Source organism: Pseudophryne corroboree, chromosome 8 (genome assembly GCF_028390025.1).
Source record: "Pseudophryne corroboree isolate aPseCor3 chromosome 8, aPseCor3.hap2, whole genome shotgun sequence".
Lineage (NCBI taxonomy): Eukaryota > Metazoa > Chordata > Amphibia > Anura > Myobatrachidae > Pseudophryne > Pseudophryne corroboree.
Window position 1 is genome coordinate 446,584,117 of NC_086451.1, and position 25,543 is coordinate 446,609,659.

The 25,543-nt window shown below is 43.9% G+C and overlaps 2 protein-coding genes across 2 annotated transcripts in view; both read right to left on the bottom strand.

Moving 5' to 3' along the window:
- TAP1 (transporter 1, ATP binding cassette subfamily B member) overlaps positions 1 to 25,543 on the bottom strand; it is a 209,578-nt gene that overhangs the window by 104,777 nt on the left and 79,258 nt on the right. The gene's annotated exons all lie outside the window — the stretch shown is intronic.
- LOC134949551 (putative nuclease HARBI1) overlaps positions 14,690 to 25,543 on the bottom strand; it is a 144,337-nt gene continuing 133,483 nt past the window's right edge. The window contains exons 4-13 of the mRNA XM_063938193.1: positions 20,778 to 20,864; positions 20,607 to 20,693; positions 20,436 to 20,522; positions 20,265 to 20,351; positions 20,094 to 20,180; positions 18,728 to 20,009; positions 18,270 to 18,642; positions 17,939 to 17,960; positions 16,022 to 16,630; positions 14,690 to 14,884 (exon numbers count right to left, since the gene is read on the bottom strand). Of these exons, the coding sequence (XP_063794263.1) occupies positions 17,957 to 17,960; positions 18,270 to 18,642; positions 18,728 to 19,472 (1,122 nt within the window). The 5' untranslated portion in view covers positions 19,473 to 20,009; positions 20,094 to 20,180; positions 20,265 to 20,351; ... (1 more) ...; positions 20,607 to 20,693; positions 20,778 to 20,864 and the 3' untranslated portion in view covers positions 14,690 to 14,884; positions 16,022 to 16,630; positions 17,939 to 17,956. The remainder of the gene's footprint in view (positions 14,885 to 16,021; positions 16,631 to 17,938; positions 17,961 to 18,269; positions 18,643 to 18,727; positions 20,010 to 20,093; positions 20,181 to 20,264; positions 20,352 to 20,435; positions 20,523 to 20,606; positions 20,694 to 20,777; positions 20,865 to 25,543) is intronic.

Sequence of the window (25,543 nt, forward strand, 5' to 3'; positions counted from 1 at the left end):
TACCGTTGCCTTCTTTGTGTATACTTATCCATTACCCACCATCTGCTGACCATGCTGGGGTATAGAGAAAAACGAAGACTCCTAGTCAATTCCGTTTTTGATATGGTCAAAGGTAAAAATGATCAAGAAATTACAGATTTATCCAATGTAGATTTAAACAGTATAACAGGTAAACTTGAAAAAATTCTCATCAAGGAAAGTAAAACTTGGTGGGAGATAGCCACCCTCGAGAGATACATAGCAGAAGAATTAGTGCCAAAGGGCTTAAAAATCCACAAATCCTGCACTTTTAAAACAGAGAATGACAGTTTTGATAAGGAATGGGGTATCATTTTAAATAAATGTTCCCTATCCTTAATGGAACTAATTATTAACGAAAGAAAACAAGAATTAACAAGAATAGAAAAAACCATCAGTGAGTTAACCACTCTAATAGAACCCTTTCGTGAATCAAAAGAATGCAAGGAATTAGAAAAAGAATTGGAATATAGAATCATTAAAAAAGAAAAAGAAATTATAACAAGAAAACAAAATAAATACAATAGGGACATTAAAGATATTGAAAAAGAAGATACTGAAGAAATTGAAGAAATCGAAGAAGTCGATAGTTTGATCACCATTGATCAGGAGGAATATAATACTCCATCCTATTGTCCTGTTCATACCCCACTGCTTAATCGCAGTAGACCCTCACCACGACAAAATAGAAAGATACAATTTATGGATCCAGACACACCACTCCATTATGGAGAAAGATATAAACCAAGAGGATACCAAGAACGAGAAAGAAATCATAGGGAAAGATATCAAGAAAAAGAAAGAAATTACAGAGAAAGAAAAGTTAACTGGGAAAGAAGATATCAGGAGAACAACCCCAGAAATAAACAAAGAATCCCTCGTCGAAGATTGTCCACCAATGGAAGTTATGAAGAAAATCCTCGCTTTCAAAAACAAGACCACTATTCGATAAAAACAACAAATAGGTTCGATAGGTTTAACACTCTCAACAGGGAAGATTTTTTAGAGCAGAGTCAAAGGAAAAGAAACAGATGGAGATAAAGAAAAGAACACATAGAGGAAAAAGAGGAAATGGAAAATCCAAAAAAATGAATAAAGAAACTAACCCTACATCTATAAGCATGGAAAACCACTCTGTAAAGATCTTCAACCTGAGTCAACATGAACTAAAGGATAATGAAAGAACCATTCTACAGAAAGGTCTGAAGTTCGCTCCAGTGAATAAACTGAATAAGTTTGACACGTATGTAGATATTCAAAAATTTGTCAGGAATTTAACTTTGAAAAAGTATTTTGCTGGTCAAAAAGTAGCGCAAAATGGGGATATTTCTACTTTCAAACCCAAATCTACATTTAACCCCACTTTCAGCCGGGGTTGTTTTGTAGAATCATTCAACAGAATTGTCTGCGCGGAAGTAGACCAGATTAATGAAAGGAAATCATTCAATCATAACATCTCTAAGGAAGAAAAAGCAGCCATAACGAACCTTGAAAAAAATGAAAACATCACCATCAAACCAGCAGACAAGGGAGGAGGGGTTGTGATTATGGACACCTGCAAATACAATCAAGAGATTTTGAGGCAACTGGAAGATCGGACAACATATGGCCTCCTAAGAAGTAATCCCACGGACCGGATTGAGAAAAATCTCATTTCCATGGTGAATAAATATGAAGAAAATGGAACCATTACGGATTCAGAGAGGAAATACCTCATAAGAGAACACCCGGTACTACCTGTCATATACATTCTTCCTAAAATACATAAGGATTTGATAAATCCCCCAGGACGCCCCATAATTGCAGGCACAGATTCTTTGTCATCCAATTTGTCCCAATTTATAGATGCCCATCTCCAGCCAGAAGTACTCAAGATTCCCTCATACATTAAAGATACTATCGACACCATCAACCAGCTAAAGAGAGTAAAAGTCACTGATCAACATCTACTAGTAACTGCAGATGTTTCGTCTCTCTATACGATCATAGATCACCAGGTAGGAATTACAGCAGTCGAATACTTTTTGAGGAAGAACAATGAGATTGTGAATGAAAAAAAACTGGAATTTATTAAAGAATCTATTTCCTTCATCCTGGAAAATAATTTCTTCTGGTACAACAATCAATACTACATACAAAAAAAGGGCACTGCCATGGGCACTAAATTTGCCCCGTCTTACGCAAACCTTTTTATGGGTTGGTGGGAGGACCAAGTAATCTGGCATAACAACCCATGGAAGGAGAATATCTCCCTATGGATTCGTTTTATAGACGATATCCTCTTTGTTTGGACAGGAGACAAAGAAAGTCTGGAAGAATTCTGCAGATCGCTCAACATAAACCCATACAACATTCAATTAACTTATAATATCAGTATCACGGAAGTGAATTTCCTCGATCTCACCATCTACAAAGAAGGAGAATCACTGATCACACGGAACTTCACCAAACCCACTGACAGTAACTCTTATATTCCTGTAACCAGTCACCATCACCCTCAATGGCTCAAAAACATTCCCAAAGGACAAATACAAAGAATACGTAGAAATTGCACAAAGAAAGAAGTGTTCACGGATCAGATTGAAGTTATGAAAGAAAAACTCCTGGTTAAAGGATATGACAAATCTCCCATTGATAAGGCTATCGAGGAGTTTGGAGAAACATCTCAACAGTCCCTCTTACAATATAAGGATAAAACCAAACAGGAGGAAAAACCAAAAATACCATTCATCACAACCTTTAACAATAAATACAGAACGATTGAACACATCATGAGAAAAAACTGGTATATATTGAAACAAGATCCCATCCTTAAAGACATCATACCATCGGAACCAAGATTCGTATACAGAAAAGCACCTAACCTAAGAAATAGACTGGTCAAAAGTGCTATACCTGAGAAAAGGACAGGAAGAATCAAGACTAAAGGCTTCCACAGATGTGGTTCATGTATCGTGTGTACTTCACACACTAACCAACCCACCAAAATAATTGATTACATCTCCAATTCGACCAAAAAAACATTTAAGATTAATGAATTCATTACTTGCAACAGCCCAAATTGCATCTATCTGATAGAATGCATTTGTGGACTCCAATATATAGGGAAAACCTCTAGAAAACTCAGAGAAAGATGGGCTGAACATCTAAGAAATATTAAAAAAGGTTTTCCCAACCATTCTGTTTCCCAACATTTCTCTTTAAAACATAACTGCTCTCTCTCCAGTATTAAGAGCATTATAGGGATAAAAAAAGTAGATGGCCACTGGAGAACCAAAGGTAAAGAAACCTTCTTAGCGAAGGCAGAAATGAGGGCAATACATGAGGTTAAAACCTTAGAACCGTGGGGCTTAAATGCCGAATTCGAACTCAAATGGTTCCTGTAAAACCCAATTAAACCTAATTCTTCACCCACCATCCACCCCAAACCCATTAATTGCCCAGTTCATTTAAACAGATCACATCTGTGTTTTCTTAAAAAAAAACCCACATGTTTTAAGGTTTTTGAACATAATTTATCTGTATTAATTATGCTTTCCGTTTTCTTGGGATGGATGTTGGATTGTTTACTGCTAAATTCCAAAAAATTCTTTTTATGGTCTCTTTTAGTAACGATTTATGTTTTATCACTCATTTTTTAATATTTGTGAAAATGTGGGTGGGCAATTGAAGTGTCCCCACTAACACTAAAAAACAAAGAGGATCTCATTATTTGAACTAATCACTGAACAATTGTTATTTAATCCATATGCAAAAAATTTAATCATGTGTATCATTGCATTCATTATCCAGCACCTTCATTTCAGTTAAAACGGTCATTTCCGGTTAAAACCGGAAGTTGCGGGATGCGTTCCATCCTTGTGGAACGCACCGCAACTTTAATCTTTTTTAGGAACCCATTAGTACCTCCAGCAAACGGGGGCCGATGGGGTACCTTGTCACCTATTAAGTTAAAAACATTCACACCGTTTTTGATTCGATGGAACTACGAGTCTAGGCTAAACCGGAAGTTGTGTGATGCGTTCCAGCTACGTGGAACGCACCACCACAGACCGTCCCCCGCCATGCATGAAAGGCCATTTCCGGCGGAAATAAGATCCATGCGGACTGACACCATTATAACCAGCCCGCGATCTTGGTTCACACGCGTCACTTCCGGCGGAACCGGAAATGACGCGTTGCGTTCCAGAGGATGGAACGCAAACAGGAAATAATAATAAAACAATCGTGATTTTATGTGTTTAATGTATTACTCGCACTTTTTAATATAAAAAGAGAGTTATAAAACCTATTAACTCCACCATGTACTAAGGATTATCTATGATTTGTCTGTATTATCCCAAAGAAATTTGTAACTCCAAAACGACTAACCACACCCCCTCTGTAACAGGAAGTGGGTGTGTTCTAGCTGTTTAGCTATAAAAATCTGGTTATCCTCATACCATTTACACCTTGAAAAAGACCTGCACGGTTGAAACGCGTTGGTGCTCTTGCTGCCTAGGACCTGGTGAAGGTACAGCTCTATAAGGGGGAGCTCAACAAATACCCTTACTTGCTTTTTACTGTGCCTTCCTGGAAGGTCCTTTCTGGTACGCATTTTAACTGTAAAAAATTGTGTCTTTGAATAAATTTGTATAGAAGTCTGCACCATGATTCCTTATTATCTGTTTTTCATGCACCTAAACTGAGGAGCCAGACAAGGAGTCATATATGGTGGGAACGACTTGCTACAACAAGGAGGATACCAGATAAACAACAGACTGTTTTTCGGACTTTGATTATATTTTATACAAATATTTTTCACATTACGAGACTTTCCCCCATTGTTTTATTGCAAGAAATGAGACGTATGGTATATATCCCTTTGTGAAGACAACGACACATGGGGTATATTTTCTAATGTGAATATTTCTTGTGGACAAGGAAATTAGTTCACCTTCATATTTCTCTAACTTATTATATAGGTTTTTTAAATAATCATTCTTTGAGATTGTTAACACCCTAAAGAAAAGTGTTCAATATACCCTTTCTAGTGCGCAGGAATTTTTTTATCTTTTTTCTTTACAGTGCAATTAAGTATTCCAGGGCCACCTGACTGCAGATTCCCTGAGAAAAGCTGGGCCGCTTGCTTGAGTCTGCCCCCCAGGTTGAAAGTTGTCAGTCAGCCCCTAACGCCAGCTCAGGCTGGTGAAATCACATGGCAGCACTGCGATCTGCAGCCTTTGCCCAACATTCTCTGCCCCTGGGCAAAGGCTACAGATCGCAGTGCTGCCATGTGATTTCGCCAGCCTAAACTGGCAAGATTATCACAGGGCACACTGAGAAGATTTATGACATTTTTGTTTAGTAAATTCGGCCATATCGCATTTCCCATTATAAGTATGAGGAATGTGATGTGGGTTACTAAAAAAAATGACAATTAACGGGCTTGGACTGGAGCAGTTTTCGTGTCCAAATGCCCTTTAATACTGTACATTGGAGTGATACTAAAATAATGTGAAAAGTATGTGAAAACTGAAAACACCCTTTTTCACATTATTTTAGTAAAAATAATTTTAATAAATAGGCCCCATAGTCCACAGAAAATAGGATTTTAATTACCTACCGGTAAATCCTTTTCTTGTAGTCCGTAGAGGATGCTGGGGTCCACATTAGTATCATGGGGTATAGACGGGTCCACTAAGAGCCATTGGCACTTTAAGAGTTTAATAGTTTGGGCTGACTCCTCCCTCTATGCCCCTCCTACCAGAGTCAGTCTAGAAACTGTGCCCGAGGAGACAACATACTTAGAGAGAAGGAAATACACAGATAGTGGCGAGATTCATACCAGCTCACACAAACAAGGCAAACCAGGCTAACAAGCCGGAAAACTCAGCAACAGCTGAAACAGTAAAGAACGCAGAACTTACCTAAGAACAACGCAGTACTGAACCAAAGAATCACTGCAGGATAACGAAGCGCTGGGCGGGCACCCAACGTCCTCTACGTACTACGAGAAAAGGATTAACCGGTAGGTAATTAAAATCCTATTTTCTCTTACGTCCTAGAGCAGTGATTTTAACCTTTTTCAGTTCGCGGCACACCAAAAAGATTTAAAAATTGCCAAGGCACACCATCGGTACCCCACGGAAAAATAAAACACACACAGGGAAATAAAACAAACATATTTGTCCCCAAGGCTAAAAACACACACACATTGTCCCCAACAGTTATTAAAATAATGCACAGTACTTGAACACACTGTGTGCCACAGTAATTCCACACATTGACCCTCATAGTAATGCCATCACACTGTTCCCCATAGTAATTGCACACATTGCCCCCCATAGTAATACCACCACACACACCGACCCCCACAGTAATGCCACCAGACACACTGACCCCCATAGTAATGCCACCAAATATACTGACCCCCATAGTAATGCCACCAAATACACTGACCCCCATAGTAATGCCACCAAACACACTGACACCCACAGTAATGACACCAGAGACACTGACCCCCATAGTAATGCCACCAAACACACTGACACCCACAGTAATGCCACCACACACACACTGACCCCCATAGTAATGCCACCAAACACACTGACACCCACAGTAATGCCACCAGAGACACTGACCCCCATAGTAATGCCACCAAACACACTGACACCCACAGTAATGCCACCACACACACACTGACCCCCATAGTAACACCACCACACACATAGTAATGGCACTGCACACACATCATAAAGCACTGGCCCAAACCTTTTTTGTTTTCCCCCTTTGCGGCAGGAGCATTGAGGAGCAGAACACAGCAGCACGGGCCACGAAGGGAAACTAGTCGCTGCCTAGGCGGGATGGTAATGTGTACGTGACCTATGAGTCACTCCATGTCGTAGGGGTCACGGGCGGGCCCGCAGGAGAGCTGCCGTCTTCACTATACAGTGACCGCAGAAGAGCTGCCTGTGCTGCCCGATAGTGATGCTGTAAATCAGTATCACTATCGGGCAGCGCAGGCAGCTCTTACGCGATCATTGTATAGTGAAGACGGCAGCAGACGGGGACTGGCAGCAGGGATCTCTGGCGGTGGCGGCACACTTGACAACCGCTGGCAGCACACCAGTGTGCCGCGGCACAGCGGTTGAAAATCACTGTCCTAGAGGATGCTGGGGTCCATATTAGTACCATGGGGATGTACCAAAGCACCCAGAACGGGCGGGAGAGCGCGCAGTCTCCTGCAGAACTGCTTGACCAAACTTGAGGTCCTCAGAGGCCAAAGTATCGAACTTGTAAAACTTAGCAAACGTGTTCGACCCAGACCAAGTAACCGATCGGCAAAGCTGCAAAGCCGAGACACCCCGGGCAGCTGCCCAGGAAGAACCCACCTTACGGGTAGAGTGAGCCTTAACAGATTTTGGACACGGCAATACTGCCGTAGAATATGCATGCTGGATAGTGAACCTGATCCAGCGAGAAATCGTCTGCTTAGAAGCAGGACACCCAATTTTCTTGGGATCATAAAGGACAAACAGAGAGTCTGATTTCATGTGACGAGCAGTCCTCTTCACATAGATCTTCAAAGCCCTAACAACATCCAAAGACTTTGATGCAATTGAGGAGTCAGTAGCCACTGGCACCACAATAGGTTGGTTGATATGAAAAACCGACACAACCTTGGGAAGGAACTGAGTTCCGCCCTATCTTCATGGAAGACCAAATAGGAGCTTTTACAGGACAAAGCCCGCAATTCCGACACACGTCGAGCAGAAGCCAAGGCCAACATTGTGACAGCCTTCCACGTGAGAAACTTGACCTCAACCTCGTGTAAAGGCTCAAACCAATCCGATTGCAGGAAATGCAACACCACGTCAAGATCCCAGGGTGCCGTCGGCGCCACAAAGAGAGGCTGGATGTGCAGAACCCCTTTCAAAAAGGTCTGAACCTCAGGGAGGGCAGCCAATTGTTTCTGAAAAAATGGATAAAGCCAAAATCTGGACCTTGAGGGATCCCAATCGCAGGCCCATATCTACACCTGCTTGCAGGAATAGGAGAAACCGTCCAAGTTGAAACTCCACCGCAGGAAATTTCTTGGATTCACACCAAGACACATACTTTTTTCCAAATTCAATGGTGTTTAGACGTTACTCCCTTCCTAGCCTGTATCAGGGTAGGAATAACAGCGCTCGGAATACCCTTCTAAGCTAAGATCTGGTGGTCAACCTCCATGCCGTCAAACGTAGCCGTGGTTAGTCTTGATAAGCGAACGGCCCCTGTTGCAGAAGATCCACCCGAAGAGGTAGAGGCCTCGGATCTTCCAGTAGTAGATCCAGGAGATCCGCGTACCAAGCCCTCCTTGGCCAGTCCGGAGCAATGAGGATCGCCTGAACTCTTGTTCTTTTTACAAGCTGTAGAATTATTGGAATGAGAGGAAGCGGAGGGAACACATACACTGACTTGAACACCCATGGTGTTACCAGGGCATCCACTGCCACTGCTTGTGGGTCTCTCGACCTGGAACAGTACCTCCGCAGCTTCTTGTTTAGGCGGGGGGCCATCATGTCTATGTGAGGTACACCCCAACGACTTGTTACCTCCTCGAACACCTCCGGGTGGAGGACCCACTCTCCTGGATGGAGATCGTGTCTGCTGAGGAAGTTCGCTTCCCAGTTGTCCACTCCCGGAATGAAGATTGCTGACATCGCCACTGCGTGCCTTTCTGCCCAGAGGAGGATTTTTGTCACCTCTGACATTGCAGCTCTGCTCTTCGTTCTGCCCTGTCGGTTTATGTAGGCCACTGTCGTTACGTTGCCCAACTGCACCTGAATGGCCTGGTCTTGCAGAAGGTGTGCTGCTTGAAGTAGACCGTTGTACACGGCTCTTAGCTCCAGGATGTTTATTGGAAGAAGGGATTCCTGACTTGACCACCTTCCTTGGAAGGTTTCCCCTTGGGTGACTGCTCCCCAACCTCTGAGACTAGCATCCGTGGTTAGAAGGATCCAGTTCTGAACCCCGAACCTGCGGCCCTCCAGAAGGCGAGGCAGTTGCAGCCACCAGAGGAGTGAAATCAAAGACTAGAAAGAAATACACTTGGCGCTGTCACCCACAAAGTGAGAGCAGCTGAACTCGGGGAACTGATCCCAATTACCCCAAATGTAGAAGAACAAAAATAGAAAAAAGGACAGCGCTTCTCACTTTGCAAAAAACTTTTTACTTTTATAAAATAGTACACATATATCACAGTAAGATACCGGCCAGTATCAAATTTATCTAAAATAACATTTAAAAAACAAATATAAAATACAATTAAGCCGATTAGTATAAATTGATCAAATGTGCACACTTAGTAAGCATATGCATGCAGCACAGTTTCAATGCTCCTTCTGATTAGAGACTTTTTAACCTTTCAGTATCATATATTAGCATGCAACATAGATGATGAATATTTGGTAGGTCCGCATGCAAGAAATATATATTAGAGTTGTTAGTTTGATATTCAGCCACACATCCAAAAAGCAGAGTAAAGCACAATGGGATGATAATTGCCAATCACCCAGATCCAAATGTCCACCTAGAGTACAACCAGCTCTGTACCCAAATTTATACCTCTCCTTGAACAGCTGCAATATCAAACGCCTGCTCAGTGCCGTTTCTAGCGGCGGGCGAGCCGTCATTCCGCGAAGCCCCGCCCACCGAGCAGGAGCGCTCGGGGAGAGGGAGGAGAGGAGATAAGCATGGAAGGAGGAGGCGGCCGCGCGAGGGACGTGAGTCGGCGGGACCCGAAGAGCGGGAAGATCATAAGTATTATCTCTCTCTCCCCCCCCCCCCACTTGACACCTGCCTGCCGCACTGTGTAAAATGGGGATACCTGCCGCACTGTGTAAAATGGGGATACCTGCCTGCCGCACTGTGTAAAATGGGGGCACGTGCCTGCCGCGCTGTGTAAAATGGGGGCACGTGCCTGCCGCACTGTGTAAAATGGGGATACCTGCCTGCCGCACTGTGTAAAATGGGGGCACGTGCCTGCTGCGCTGTGTAAAATGGGGGCACGTGCCTGCCGCGCTGTGTAAAATGGGGATACCTGCCTGCCGCACTGTGTAAAATGGGGATACCTGCCTGCCGCACTTTGTAAAATAAGGGCACCTGCCTGCGTACTGTGTAAAATGGGGATATCTGCCTGCCGCACTGTGTAAAATGGGGACACCTGCATGCGTACTGTGTAAAATGGGGATATCTGCCTGCCGCACTTAGTAAAATGGGGTTACCTGCCTGCCGCACTGTGTAAAATGGGGACACCTGCCTGCCGCACTTTGTAAAATGGGGACACCTGCCTGCCGCGCTGTGTAAAATGGGGACACCTGCCTGCCGCGCTGTGTAATATGGGGACACTTGCTTGCTGTAATGTGTAAAAAGGGGACTTTTTTAATTTTTTTGATGATATCAGACGAGGCCACGCCCACTTTAATGAGACCACGCCCATTTCAATCAGGCCACACACCCTTGTCGGGAGCGCGCGCCAAAGGCGCGCGCATGCTTTTTCTTGTGGCTTTATGGCTTTATGGGGGGGCACACAATTTTTTTTTATAGCAATGGGGGGGAGGGGCACATTTTGAAATCTCGCACTGGAAGCCAAATTGTCTAGAAACGGCCCTGCACATGCTATTGTGCTAACTCTTCATTAGGCCTTAATGCCACCCCTGAAGCAGTGTATATGGATTTGAGCGTAGTGTCAATCTTACAATCAGCCGGTTCTTTTAACGCGGTAGAACCCTGGACAGGCAAAACCACCTTTTTTGACAGCCTGGAGACAGACGCGTCAACTATGGGAGGGGTCTCCCAACTTTTCCTATCCTCTTCGTGGAAGGGAAAAGCAACCAGAATCCGTTTGGGAATCTAGAATTTTTTCTCTGGGTCTTCCCAGGAATTAACAAATATACCGTTTAATTCTTTGGACGCAGGGAAGGTTAGCGAGGCTTTCTTATTGTCTGTGAAGTAAGCCTCCTCAACCTGCACCGGTGGTGTATCCGCAATGTTTAACACATCTCTAATGGCTTCAATCATCAGCTGCACCCCTTTTGCATGGGATGCCGCCCCCCTCAACACATCGGTCACATCCCCACCACCGTCTGCCGTGTCAGAGTCGGTATCTGTGTCATCTTGCATAATCTGGGCAAGTGCACGCTTCTGTGGGTATACGCTAGGGGTATTAGAGGGAATGGAACCTGACCACACTGCCATAGACTTCTTTAAAACCTGAGTTTCAGTCTCAGTATGGGCTACCCTAGTAGAGATCTCAGAAATCAGTCCCTTAATAGAGGTTAGCCATTCAGGCTCAGTAACAGGAATCTGAGACAATACAGTACGTTCCTGGGTACATGGAATGGACTCTTCTGGAGAAGTGTCCTCTGCAGCATAAGATACAGAGTCCTTGGACATGGTTAAGTGAGAAGCATACACCCACACTCACACAGGAAAATGTCAGACAGTTTCCCCCCAAATCCTTCAGAGAAGCACAGAGCTTGGAGCCAGCACACACACAGCGCTTCCCAGGTAGATGCAGTAAAACTACCTAGCGCATACTGTGCATCTTAATAGACTACACAGTAATAAACCGCCTTCCCCCCCTTCTACAACCCCCTGGTACGCACAGGATAGCTGGAGTTGCTTAGAAGGACAGCTCTCCCTGTCAGCATCTCAGTACGGGATCTGCAGGCAGGAAAATGGCGCTGAACGCTGCTGGGTCCGCTCTGAAGAGAAGCTCCGCCCCCTGAACATGGCGCTGCTTCCCACTCTTCAGTTCTTTATACTGGCCTGAGGATTACTGCTGGCAGTGTAACCGAGGTCCCTGATAGGCTTGCTGACCAGTGTAGGGTATAGGTGCTGGCTCAGGGCGCCCCTCACAGCGCCGCACTATGTACCGCTGAGCCTCCGGAGCGCGTTTAATACTGCGCTCCGACCCTGTTGCCGCCATCTTCACACCGGCTCCTCGCTTGCTGAGGGGGCTGGTGACTCACTCGCCACCGGAATCTTCTGGCTCTGTTAGGGGGTGGCGGCATGCTGCGGGAGTGAGCGGTCGCCTGGGGCGGCTAGGGATCATCACCCTCAGGAGCTAATGTCCTGTAAGCGGAGATAGTGGCTCAGACCCCGCAAGGCGGACACTACTCCCCCCCGAAGTCTCCCGAAGCAGGGAGGCTGTTGTCAGCAGCCTCCCTGTGCCTAACTTAACTCTTAGAAAAATAATAAAACTAAAGAAGCTCTAGGAGCTCCCCTAGCTGTGACCGGCTCCTCCGGGCACATTTTCTAAACTGAGTCTGGTAGGAGCAGTAGCGGATCTTGCTACGGGCACACAGGATTTTTGCCCGGGGCGCCGCCTTCCGGAGGTCGCCGCCGCCATGGTAAGATCCGCTACTGTTGGTCAGTGCCCCCCGATGCTGTGAAGGAAACTAGACGCTACCCGTCTAGTTTACCTTCGTGGAGAGGACCTTTGCTGTGCGGTGCGCGATGACGTCATCGCGCACCGCACAGCATTGTGGGACTGGCACATAGACGCTAGGGGTCATAATTGACCTCTGGTGTCTGTGCTGTGCTATGGGAGAGACGTCATGACGTCTCTCCCATAGATCTGAGGAGCGGCGCCGACGGAGGTCAGCAGTGGTCGGGAATCAGGAGCGGGTATAGTACGTATTAATTAAATTTTTTATTTTTTTTTGTAAGCAGCGCTACTCAACTGGGTGCACAACTCTACTGGGGGCACAACTCTACAGGGGGCACAAATGGGGGCACAAATCTACAGGGGGCATAACTGACCACGCCCCTGTATGAAGCCACGCTCTTATTTTTGCCCGGGGCGCCACAAGGGCTAGAACCGGCCCTGGGTAGGAGGAGCATAGAGGGAGGAGCCAGACCACACTATTAAACTCTTAAAGTGCCAATGGCTCAGAGTGGACCCATCTATACCCCATGGTACTAATGTGGACCCCAGCATCCTCTAGGACAGGGGTGTCCAACCTTTCACCTCTTCCTCTCCTCACCCCCACCCCTCCTCCACACTGTGCTTCTTCAAGGGCCCACAAATTTCTCCCGCTGGGCTGAGCTCCGTGCTGCTGTCACGTGTGCCGCTATGCAGCGGAGGAGGGCTACACTGTGACTGACAGCGGACCCCAAACCCCCCCCCCCCCCCCTCCCGGACACATTGTACTGCAGTGGCACCTGACTTCATCCTCGTTACCCCCTCCCCCCGAACCAATCTGTACTGTGGAGTTTAGACACCGCCGGCCTCATTTTACTGCTGCAGCGCTGGACATCAAGTCCATCCCAGCTCCCAAGAAACCCCCCGGACACTGTATTGCGGCGTGGCGCTGGACTTCAGACCAGACCCTCCCTTCCCCCGACACTGTACAGCGGTTCAGACCTCCTCTCTCCCCCCATCCCGGGACACTGTACAGTGGCGCGGGCCGTGGCCACGGACTTCAGATCCCGATTCCCCCCCGGACACTGTACAGCGGCGCGGCCACGGACTTAAGACCCCCCCCTCCCCGGCTCACTTACGAGTTCTTGTAGAACCAATTTCTCCGCTGGGCTCCTCTACTCTGGTGCTGCTCAGTCACGTGTGCCGCTATGCAGCGGAGGAGGGCTACACTGTGACTGACAGCGGAGAGGGCGTGAGCTGGTGCTGGTCCCAGCGGCAGCAATCCAATCAGGATGTGCTGACAGCCTGCTGGGGCCGGCTCAGCTTCACATGTGGTGTCCGTACTCTGCAAAAAAAAAAAATGGATGGGGCGGGTGAAGCGCGCTTGCGTCACCGTTGTGATGTGCCCCGGCCGCAAGCGCCGGCAGTGTAACTTGAAACTTCAGAATTTCTTAAAAACTAAAAAATTACACTGGGCCGCATTACTAGCCGACCTGGGCCGCATGCGGGCCGCGGGTTGGACAAGCCTGCTCTAGGACGTAAGAGAAAGTGAAAGAATGCAGGGAAATCCCCGTAAGATAGAAACTAGAACTGTATAAAGGCCCTCATTCCGAGTTGATCGCTAAGTTTTTCGTTCGCACAACCTATTCGCAAAGTTGCGTTAACGTAGTAAATTAGCGAACAACCGCCCCCAACGTATTTTTGCTCATTCGTACGCAGTATTACACAAAGTGGGCGTACGCCAAATGACATCGCAGCAATGCGAAACCATCGCATTAACACATACTTCATCGTAAAAATACTAAGTTGTAGTAGATTTACACATTCATAATTAAAAGTGCTCACTTTTTCGCCCAAACGCACCACAATGGGGTTTTTTTCCTATTAAGTGGAATTACACCTTTCTGTTAAAAGTCCACAAGCCCTCCTCAATTACGAATCCAATTAGTGTAAGGAATTGTAATGTTCATGATCAATTAAGTCTTTTAAAAATACCTGAGGAACACTTTGTAGGCATAATTGTCCTGCAACATTTAATTTTTTAAAATATAAAGATAGATGTTTGAAATGTGCCTGGTCTAATTTTTTATAATGTTTTTTTGGTGTAGAGTTTAATTTTGTGAATGAAGGTGTTTGCATGTTTATTTAGACAATAACAATCTAATTTTTTTTTATTTTTTTTTACAACGTACGTTAGATGTGTGAAATGTTTAAGGTAATAAATGTATGATAGGCAATCTGCTGTTCCTTTATTGCATTAATAAACACAACACCCGCTTAACTTGAAATATGATTTGGTTTTTTTTTTTTTTTTATAATTTGTTAAAATTAAAACTGAAAATATAAAATTTTTAACAAAAAACAATCATGAAAATTTTTTAAGCTGCTCCACACAAGCCAGCAAGGATAGCAGATTTTGTTGCATGGTATCCAGAATGGCCGCAAAAGTTGTGGGATCTCCAACTGCAACATCTGTAATTAAGAGGCAACATAAACATTACTAACTTACTCACAATACCTATTCTACAAGCAAGGACCAAACCACACTTTAATGCAGGCCTGTCTAAACTGCGGCCCTCCAGCTGTTGTGAAACTACATATACCAGCATGCCTTGACACAGTTTTTGGGTCCGAGAATGCAAAAGCTGTGTCAGGGCATGCTGGGATGTTTAGTTTCTCAACAGCTGGAGGGCCGCAGTTTGGACTGGCCTGCTTTAATGGCAAAGTTACTACATCATGGCTGTTTTACTGAAAAATCATTAGCAGAACAACACACAAGCCTGCTCAGCATTTTTTTTTTTTTTTGCTTTGAAAAGTGTACCAGACCATGGGATACATTTACTACTCTGTGAGTTCTATTTAAGATAGAACGTTGACCATAGCAAACAATCCAAATTAAGAATATTATCTTGTAGAAGTGCTTAAAAAAAACAAGTATAATCTTATTGGTTGCTATGGGCAACATCCCATGTTAAAGAGAACTACCATCTTAGTAAATGTTACACCATGTTGGCATTCATTCACATCTGGAGTGACGAGAATTACATTTTTGGGGGGTTGGCCCTGCATCATCACACTGCATATCAACATCTTCAGAAGGACAACATATCCTAGCATGCCCACAATCCCTGAAAGCTGCCCTTACTAAATAAGGTCAAACAGGTTTGAATGTATCCAAACATAATTTTCAGAGTGTAACTTTCACACCACAAATCATTGTGTCATTAGGCTGCCTAACAAAGTGAAGCATGTGATTTGTAAGTGCAAATATGAAGACTACACAGGCACAAGTGTAAAAGACCAACAACATACTAAACTCCACTCTGGTCTAACTGTTTCCCTCAAAACCTAACACATATAAAGCCTGTTGTCCTGGCAAACCTGTCGACCAAATGAGTGTCGACCTACAGTGGACACACAAAACATTGGCTACATAAACACTGTACATATAATTTCACTCTCAAAAATGGAAATGCAACATGTAGACGATGAATAATCACACAAATAGTTGTCCTTGGTACAACAATTCCAACAGTACAACACTGCATGTTTTGTCATTGTAAGTGTTAGTAGGTTTTGTGTTTTTTGTTAACATGTTAAAACACTTACTTTCCTCTGCAACATGATGGCTTGCAGGAAAAACATCAGGGGCTTCTTGTGCCCACTCACTGGGTGGGGAAGGCGGCTGGATGGGGGAAGGCGGGTGGATGGGGGAAGGAGGAGGGATTGGGGAAGGAGGAGGGATGGGGGAAGGAGGCTGGATGGGGGAAGGAGGCTGGATTGGGGATTTTTTTTCAGAGGGTGGGTCTGATTGTGAGGGCGAGGGGTGCGGAGAGAAAGTTAAGCCAATAGAGGGTGAGGGGGGCTGAGAAGGGGATTTTGAAGTGGAAGGAGAAGGGGTATGGGAAGGAGGAGAAGGGGTCACAGAAAGAGATGGAGAGGTGGGGTGAGAAGGGGAGTGGAAAGTGGAGTGGGCCTGGGAAGCTGAGGGGGTGTTGGAAGCTGAGGGGGACTGGGAAGCTGAGGGGGACTGGGAAGCTGAGGGGGAGTGGGAAGTTGAGGGGGACTGGGAAGCTGAGGGGGCGTGGGAAGCTGATGTGGACTGGGAAGGGGAGGGGGATTGAGAAGGGGAGGGGGACTGGGAAGGGGAGGGGGATTGAGAAGGGGAGGGGGACTGGGAAGGGGAAGGGGGCTGCGATCTCTGCCGTTGTTGTCGTCCTATAATGTTAATTATTAAAAAATATAGTTATCATGTTAAATTACATAGTAAACATTTAGAAATTTCACTGTTCTGTTCCATGTAAAATAATATTATTTTTTTTTGGATTAAAAATTAACATTGTAAAAATCTCTTCATGTTGCCCACATCAAACTAAATGATTCCAAAGTATTTTTTGAAGCTCATTTCTTAATCTCTTCCATTGAGTCATATTGCCTGGTCTAGGCAACCTCACCAGATCACTATTCCAGGCACCTTATTATATAGACAGCACTGATCTAGATTTTGGGGACAGTTACCTTCCTGGTTATTAATTCTGTAAAACATGCACTTGTTTGGTGGCACTTTGCTACAGTCAGTACTGTTTGCCCTAACCACACACACTGTCCTATTTTCAAAAAAAGGACACTCAAGGTTGCAATTAGCCTACCACTTAGTGTAAATTGTGGGTAATTCCAAGGGGATTACAGCAGGAATTTAGTTTGCAATTGGCCAAAACCATGTGCACTGCAGGGGAGGCAGATATAACATGTGCAGAGAGAGTTAGATTTGGGTGGGTTATTTTATTCTGTGCAGGGTAAATACAGGCTGATTTATTTTTACAATGCAAATTATTTTGCAGATTGAACACACCCCTCCCAAATCTTACTCTCTCTGCACATGTTAAATATGCTTCCCCTGCAGTGCACATGGTTTTGCCCAATTGTTCACTAAATTCCTGCTGCAAACAACTTGGATTTTCCCCCATTAGCACAATTTATGCGAATAATGTTATGTAATGTAACTTACTTCGTGTATGCATAGTTCGTATTTGCTGGCGGATCTCCGCCAACAGATCGGGAGTCCTCCTGCGGAGATCACTCCACCTCCTCTCAAGTTGGATGATTGTCCGCCTGCTGCGGACGCGAGTCCGCAGAAGGCGGCGGACCTCCGCGTAGGCCTCGCGCTTAACCCGATTGGGGATGAAGCGCCCAACGCGGCCTACGCGGCGGTCCATCACCGCAACCAGCACGCGGAGCTCCCGCCTGGTGAACGGTGCTGCACGCATCATGGCAATGGCGTTTTCCTTATTTGGGCATATATTTATAGTGTCTGTTAGCATGTGATTGGTCCAAAATCTATGTTGTCATTTCTAATAACTTTATTGATCTTTGCAATGCTGTGAAGAGCAGAGTGTTATTTCGTACGAGCGGAAATACGCATTAGCAGAAGCAAATATTTATCATAAACCAAAAACATAAAAAAACACAAACAGACACAGAGACACACAGTTTATTTTAAATTACTATACATATATGTGTACTCACCACAGTTTGTGTGATCATTCAGCTGGACAGTCACAAAGTGGGCAACATTGAGTATCATTTGTTTGTGTGTTTGTTTACATAATCAGGATTTGAGGATATAAAACAAATAAGGACACTATTTAGCAACATTACAGTATTTTGTTTTCTAACTAAACATTGTAAGCTTAACGGGTTTGCGGATTTTGACGAGAATAAAAATTACCCATTCCAACACAACAAAAGCCTTACACAATCACTTTACAATATCATACAAAATGTCAACATTTTTTAAAAAACATAAGCATACTGTGTTATTAAATATTTTAAAATAGAAAAAAACTAAACACTATACCTGAAATATTCGGCAACAATCCTTGCCCTGACTTGGCTCCCCCTCCGTGTAACACTCCCCCCACCGAAGTGTCGAACAACCCCTGGCTCCTCATCAGGCAATTCCTCTGCCTGAGGAAGCTCTACACTACTCCTTACCGCGATATTATGTAGTATTGCGCACAGGACCACTATTTTACTTGCCATCTCTGGCGAATACATGATGTCGCCACCAGTGCGGTGGAGCACACGAAACCGCCCTTTAAGGACACCAATTGTGCGCTCCACCAGCTGCCTAGTGGCAGTAAGCGTGGAGTTAAATGCCATCTGTGGTCCTGGCCTGGGATTACGGTAAGGAGTCATGAGCCAGGGGGTGCAAGGATATCCACGGTCTCCTGTTGGAAGAAAATCCAAAAATTAGAAATAGTATATTTGTCAAGTTTTTTTTTTTTGGTTAAAAAAATTTAAGCAACAACTCACCCAATAACCACATGTCTGCTCGTTGACTTGATCTTAATCTCTGCCATATCCCTGATTGTCTAATGACATATGCATCATGTGAACTTCCAGTAAACTTGGCATTCAGGGAAAGGATCTGGAGGGATGGCCCACAAACAACCATTACATTCAGAGAATGAAACAGTTTCCTGTTTCTATAAATTTCTTCATTATGTCTTGGTGGCTGAATAGCAACATGTGTGCCATCCACAACCCCAATAACATGTGGGAAGCGACTACCACCTTCCTCAAATTGCCGCTTCACCACATCTAGGGCACCAACATCCAAAGGCATATCAATGAATTGCTTCACCCGCTTTAGGAAAGCCTGGCAGACACGCCGCAGGACCTTACTGAACTGGCCCTGCGACATGCCAACCAGGTCTCCCACAACATGCTGATATGAGGCTGTAGCTAAAAAATGTAACACAGCAAGGAATTGTGTCAATGGTGGTATTGCTGTAGGATACCGAATTTCAGACTCCAGATCACTCTCTATTATGGAGAGAGTGTCTAGGATTAGATGTGGTGGCAGCCTGTATCTACGCACCACCACATCATCTGGCATCCCAAAAAGTAGGACACGGGTTCTGAAAATTGGTGGCCTAGCACGCCTCCGTTGCCTTGGTTGATGAGGAGCCGGTTGTGGTTGTGGGGCTGGCGGTTGGGGTGGGAGTGCTGGCGTGGGTTGGGGAGGTAGGGCTTCGGCTGCAATAAATATTGACATAACACACTTTTTTGAGAAAAAAAAAAAAAAGTTGAATAATACAAAAACAAAGTGACAAAAATATACAAACAATAAATGTTAAAAAAAATGTGGTGTCAACTTACTGCAGGAGCGTACATTTTTCAGGAACAAAATTAAATTAAAAATAAAAAAAAAATATATATTATTATTTTTCCAAAAAATACATATTTCATTTTGAAAAATCCCCAAAAAAATTACGTAAAAAATTTCAGAGCATCAAACACATCAGAAACAACAACAAAAAAAAAAAAAACACATTTATGAAAAAAAAAAAAAGGCATTTAGTAGCTAGTCCAGGAAAGAAAAACACTACTTTGCAGATCAATCCTGGTAACCCAAAAAACATTTATTTCCCAAATGGAAAACAAACATAATCACAACACTTTTAACAAACACAAACAGGCACCAACACAGGCCAAGGGCACTTACCTGCTCCAAAATAAAGAAAGTCTTGGTGTTCTGTAGCACACCAATAAATCACAATAACCAAGGCTTATGTCAACCAAAACAAAGCACCTACAAGAGAACACAAATGACAGTCAAAAACAGCATACAGACCATTAAAACAAACAAGCACCAACACAGGCCAAGGGCACTTACCTGCTCCAAAATAAAGAAAGTCTTGGTGTTCTGTAGCACACCAATAAATCACAATAACCAAGGCTTATGTCAACCAAAACAAAGCACCTACAAGATAACACAAATGACAGTCAAAAACAGCATACAGACCATTAAAACAAACAAGCACCAACACAGGCCAAGGGCACTTACCTGCTCCAAAATAAAGAAAGTCTTGGTGTTCTCTAGCACACCAATAAATCACAATAACCAAGGCTTATGTCAACCAAAACAAAGCACCTACAAGAGAACACAAATGACAGTCAAAAACAGCATACAGACCATTAAAACAAACAAGCACCAACACAGGCCAAGGGCACTTACCTGCTCCAAAATAAAGAAAGTCTTGGTGTTCTGTAGCACACCAATAAATCACAATAACCAAGGCTTATGTCAACCAAAACAAAGCACCTACAAGAGAACACAAATGACAGTCAAAAACAGCATACAGACCATTAAAACAAACAAGCACCAACACAGGCCAAGGGCACTTACCTGCTCCAAAATAAAGAAAGTCTTGGTGTTCTCTAGCACACCAATAAATCACAATAACCAAGGCTTATGTCAACCAAAACAAAGCACCTACAAGAGAACACAAATGACAGTCAAAAACAGCATACAGACCATTAAAACAAACAAGCACCAACACAGGCCAAGGGCACTTACCTGCTCCAAAATAAAGAAAGTCTTGGTGTTCTCTAGCACACCAATAAATCACAATAACCAAGGCTTATGTCAACCAAAACAAAGCACCTACAAGAGAACACAAATGACAGTCAAAAACAAAGAAGCACAGGTTTATTTTCACAAATGGACTTGCCAAATATATATGTGTTTTAAAACTTTAAAAAAAAAAACATTAAAAAAACACTTTTACATCAAAAAATTAACAAGACGAATTCCAGAATACTCACAAACGAAAAAACGCCAAAAAAATGCAACACTGTCTATATTCAAAACGCAAACGAAAGGACAAAGGTATGCTTGACAATTACTCACTCTGCAAATTCCTCTAGCACCTTCACGCACAAGCCAACAAACAACTGAAACTCCAAACTACCTACACTCACAGCGTGCAAAGTAGGCCCTTAAATAAGCAGTGCAATCATTAACCAGAATAACAGTGTACACCTGTGTGAATTAACGATTCGCACGTAGGTATATAAGCGCACACACCTCGGCGTACACACGTCATCTCAAACATGGCTTCTCGTGAGCAAATCGCAGCAGAGATAGACCGCATTGCAGAGCAGCAGATGGCATTGCAGCAAAAACGCCTAGAGTGCCAAAGGCGCATGTTGGAATACGCCTCTGCGGATGTTGAGGCAGGACCTAGTACTCTGCAAATGTCTGCTTCTGAACCACAACAATTGAGTGGGGATACCCTGCCACACACACATAGTGACCAAACTGAGGGAGAATTGGCTTTAGCCACACAAACACAACAGACAGAAGCTGCTAGTGAGGAGGAAGATGGTGATGACCAACAAGAAGAAACCTCACAGGCTACCTCCAGACGGAAAAAAAGACAGCCTGCATTCACTAAGAGGGAGTTGCGTGTCTTGGTCACGCAGGCCATGGCCAAAATACATAGAGGGCCAAAAAACATGGGGGCTGCTTCAAAAGAACGCATCTGGAGAGACATCACAAAATCTGTGAATGAAGTTGGCTCTGTCGTCAGAACATCGCAGGAAGTGAGACGACGGTAAGTGCATCTTGACAATCCTTTTTCTGTGCTAAGTTGTCCAAAAAATGTAGTTACATGTGATGTTATGTCTAGCAAACACAAGCAGAACATGTGTGCTATATATTTACTTTGAACAATAATAATACTCAACTTTGTCCCTCTTTCACAATACATATGTAGGTGGGCCGACTTCAAATCCCGCCTGAAGGCAAAGAGGGCTGCGGAGTGGAATGCCTCAAGGACTACAGGGGGGGGGACCACCTGTCGCTGTGGAGTTTACTGACTTGGAGGAGATGGCGATGGACTGTGTCAGTTATGAGGAGGGCCAAGGGGTGTCTCATATGGACACGGACCTGCCTGAGATTCTGACGGGACATGACTTGGAAGGTAAGTTTAAACATTTATTTGTCTGTAATTTGAACTGTATTTATAATCTTAAACTAATTTTGTTTCCGTCTTTTTCCCCACACATTCTTCTATTTGCTTGCAACAAAACACAGCACAGGGTGGTGATCAGGTTGAGTCACAGGACGGTTATGTGGTTGAGGCTGAGGTGGAGGGACCTAGTGGGTCTGGCAGTGTGGGCCAACAAAACCCACCTCTGCAGGTTCCTACTGGCCCCCCCACCCAACCCTCTGCTATCCCGGAGATCCTGCTTGAAATTGCTAGGTATGGTGAGAGCCTAAATACGTTTCAAGACGGGGTCATCCGGGAGGTAAGCCAGATAGCTGTCCGGCTCACTGAGCTCCAAACCTGTGTTGAGCAAGGTGTTGCTCAACTCTGCCAAAGTCTGGCAGAGATCAGGCAGGGCCAAGAACAACTTGCCTCCTCAAACCAAAGCCTTGCAAATAACATCTTGCAAGGCCTCCAGGCCATCGCTGTCTCCCTTGCCCACAGTGGCAGAGAGCCAACCACATCGGCTCCCTCCCCTGCCCCTGCCCAGGAAGAACAGGCCACTGGGCAGGCCCAACGAAGGTCACTCCGCAGACCAAGCAAAGAAGATCAGCCTCAGGCGGGGAGAAAAAGAAGAAAGTGATGTCTCTCCAGATGGGCAGCACCCATGTTTTTGTGGTTGCCTCTATGTTATTTTGGAGTTGGCTTGTGTGGCCAGAATGGATAACTCCCTCTTAGTGAAATGTCTTTTTTCTGTTTGGAGGAATTGTAGCCTGTGAGTTTTTAATAAGAAACACCAGAGCCATCTTCCTCTTACTAGTGTGCTGTGTATTGTTGTGTTTGTGTGGTGGATCCTAATTCTTTCTCATTTGGTATAAAATTTGTGTGTGGCAGGGTGTGTTATATGTTTCATTTATGCTTTGAAAATATACTTTTGACAGAAGCAGAAATTTGCAGAGTACTGAGTTCTGATATATAATTATTGTCAGTGCCATCTGCTTGCTGCTTGGTCCATCTCTGCCTGTGAGACTCACGTGGAGCCATGTTGGTTAAATGTTGTGTAATATTATTACAGAAATAAAAAAAAACTAATTTAAATTTGTGCAGTTTCTTCAAGGTAATGCATTAGGTAAATCTTAGTTCCAGAAAGATTAGGTCAACATATAGACACTTGTAGACCAATCTGCAATTTCTCCTTAAAATAAAAAATAAAAAAACAGGTATGCTTTGCACCACACTTTAATGTCCATATTAAGTAAACAGACATGACAAATTATTAAAATATCTATGGTCAACAGGACATCATTTAAAACATTGACAGATATTATAAACATATATTATTGTGACTTTTAAGACTAAATAATAGTGTATGCTGCATTATGTGGTTGTTGGCAAATTTTTAACAATGTAGCAGATTTCACTACCTTTAAATAATAATTTCACTTGTTTGTATTTAGTAGTCTAACACACATTAAAGCATTAAACAAAATGCTTACACACCAACGTGAATCAAAATAACAACCTTATTTGACAGTGTGTGAGATTAATATGTGAGTAGAATAAACATGTAATGTGTGTTCAGACAATTGCTGGTTGGTAACTTTCATCTGCTCATTAATTAACAAGTAATTGGACATCAGATGAATGTGCTCTCCAATTAACTGCTAATTACTGCATACACACTTGTACCAGTACTTCGCAAATGTAGAGTAACTGCAGACCTACTCTGCTGCTGCGTGAATGTTGCTACGGTTTCCTATGTTAGTTTTAACAGCGACAATGTTTATTTGCGAAAAACACGCCCATTGCAAGTTGCATACTCCCACACTGTACGCCCACTTTCACGCCCATGTCGGAGCATTGCGAAGTCTCGCCTCCGCCACGCCCACACCCAACTGACTTTTCAAACATTTGAATTCCCCCCATATATCTTAAGAATGAGTCATATTTCAAACATATAGATGCATGGAATTATAGAATGTGTAATGGAATGTATAATTGAATGTATATGGAATGTATAATAGAATGTACAGTATAATAGAATGTATAATAGAATGTATATGGAATGTATAATAGAATGTACAGTATAATGTAATGTACAATAGAATGTATATGGAATGTATAATAGAAAGTATTATAGAATGTACAGTATAATAGAATGTATAATAGAATGTATATGGAATGTATAATAGAATGTACAGTATAATGGAATGTATAATAGAATGTATATGGAATGTATAATAGAATGTACAGTATAATGTAATGTACAATAGAATGTATATGGAATGTATAATAGAATGTATATGGAATGTATAATAGAATGTACAGTATAATGGAACGTATAATAGAATGTATATGGAATGTATTATAAAACACTGTAATTAAAGAAAATGCTCAAAAACTCTGGGTTGTGGAAGTTTGTGGTGTGGTGGGGAGGGGAGAGTGACGCAGCATGTCTCATGGTGGGTCTGGGACTCAGGGTCGACAGCAAAAAGGCTGACACACCTTAGGTCGACGCCAATTGGTCGACACACCTTAGGTCGACATGGACAAAAGGTCGACATGGTCAAAAGGTCGACAGGAACAAGGTCGACATGGAAAAAGGTCGATATGAGTTTTTTATGTTTTTTTGGTATCGTTTTCTTCGTAGAGTGTCCAGGAACCCCAATTAGTGCACCACGTCCCCGGGCATGGTGCCTTCGCTACGCCCTGCTTCGCTCGGCACAGATTACCGTTCCAATCGTAGTCCACATAGATCGTTAAGTATGAAAAAGTTCCAAAAAAAGAAAAAATTTGAAAAACTCATGTCGACCTTTTCCATGTCGACCTTTTTCCTGCCGACCTTTTGCCCATGTCGACCTTTTGCCCATGTCGACCTAAGGTGTGTCGACCAATTGGCGTGGACCTAAGGTGTGTCGACCTTTTTGCTGTCGACCTGGAGTCCGGATACCTCTCATGGTAGTGAGCAGAACGTGTGCAACCTTGCTCCGCACCAGCTCTTCCATGCACAGCAGCTTGGAGGAGGCAGATATGGAGTAGAGTGCACAGGAATACATAGGAATCTCCATTTAAAAAAAAATATATATATTTTCCTTTTATAACCAAATCAAATCTGACAGCATAGTCAAGGGTGCCAATCGGGAGTTAGTCGGGTACAGAGAACCCGGGCCCAGGCCCCTGTGGTGTCCCAGGAGGGTAGATGCTAGATCCTATTGGGCTAAAGTACCTCTGATGTCACTGGGAGGAGCAAGGGTGGTGTTTTAGCACTCTCACTATCCATGTCACCATCTATTCCCTTTAGTAACCTGGTGGCGAGCGAAGTGGAGCGAGTCACTGAGCCCGAAGCTTGGCA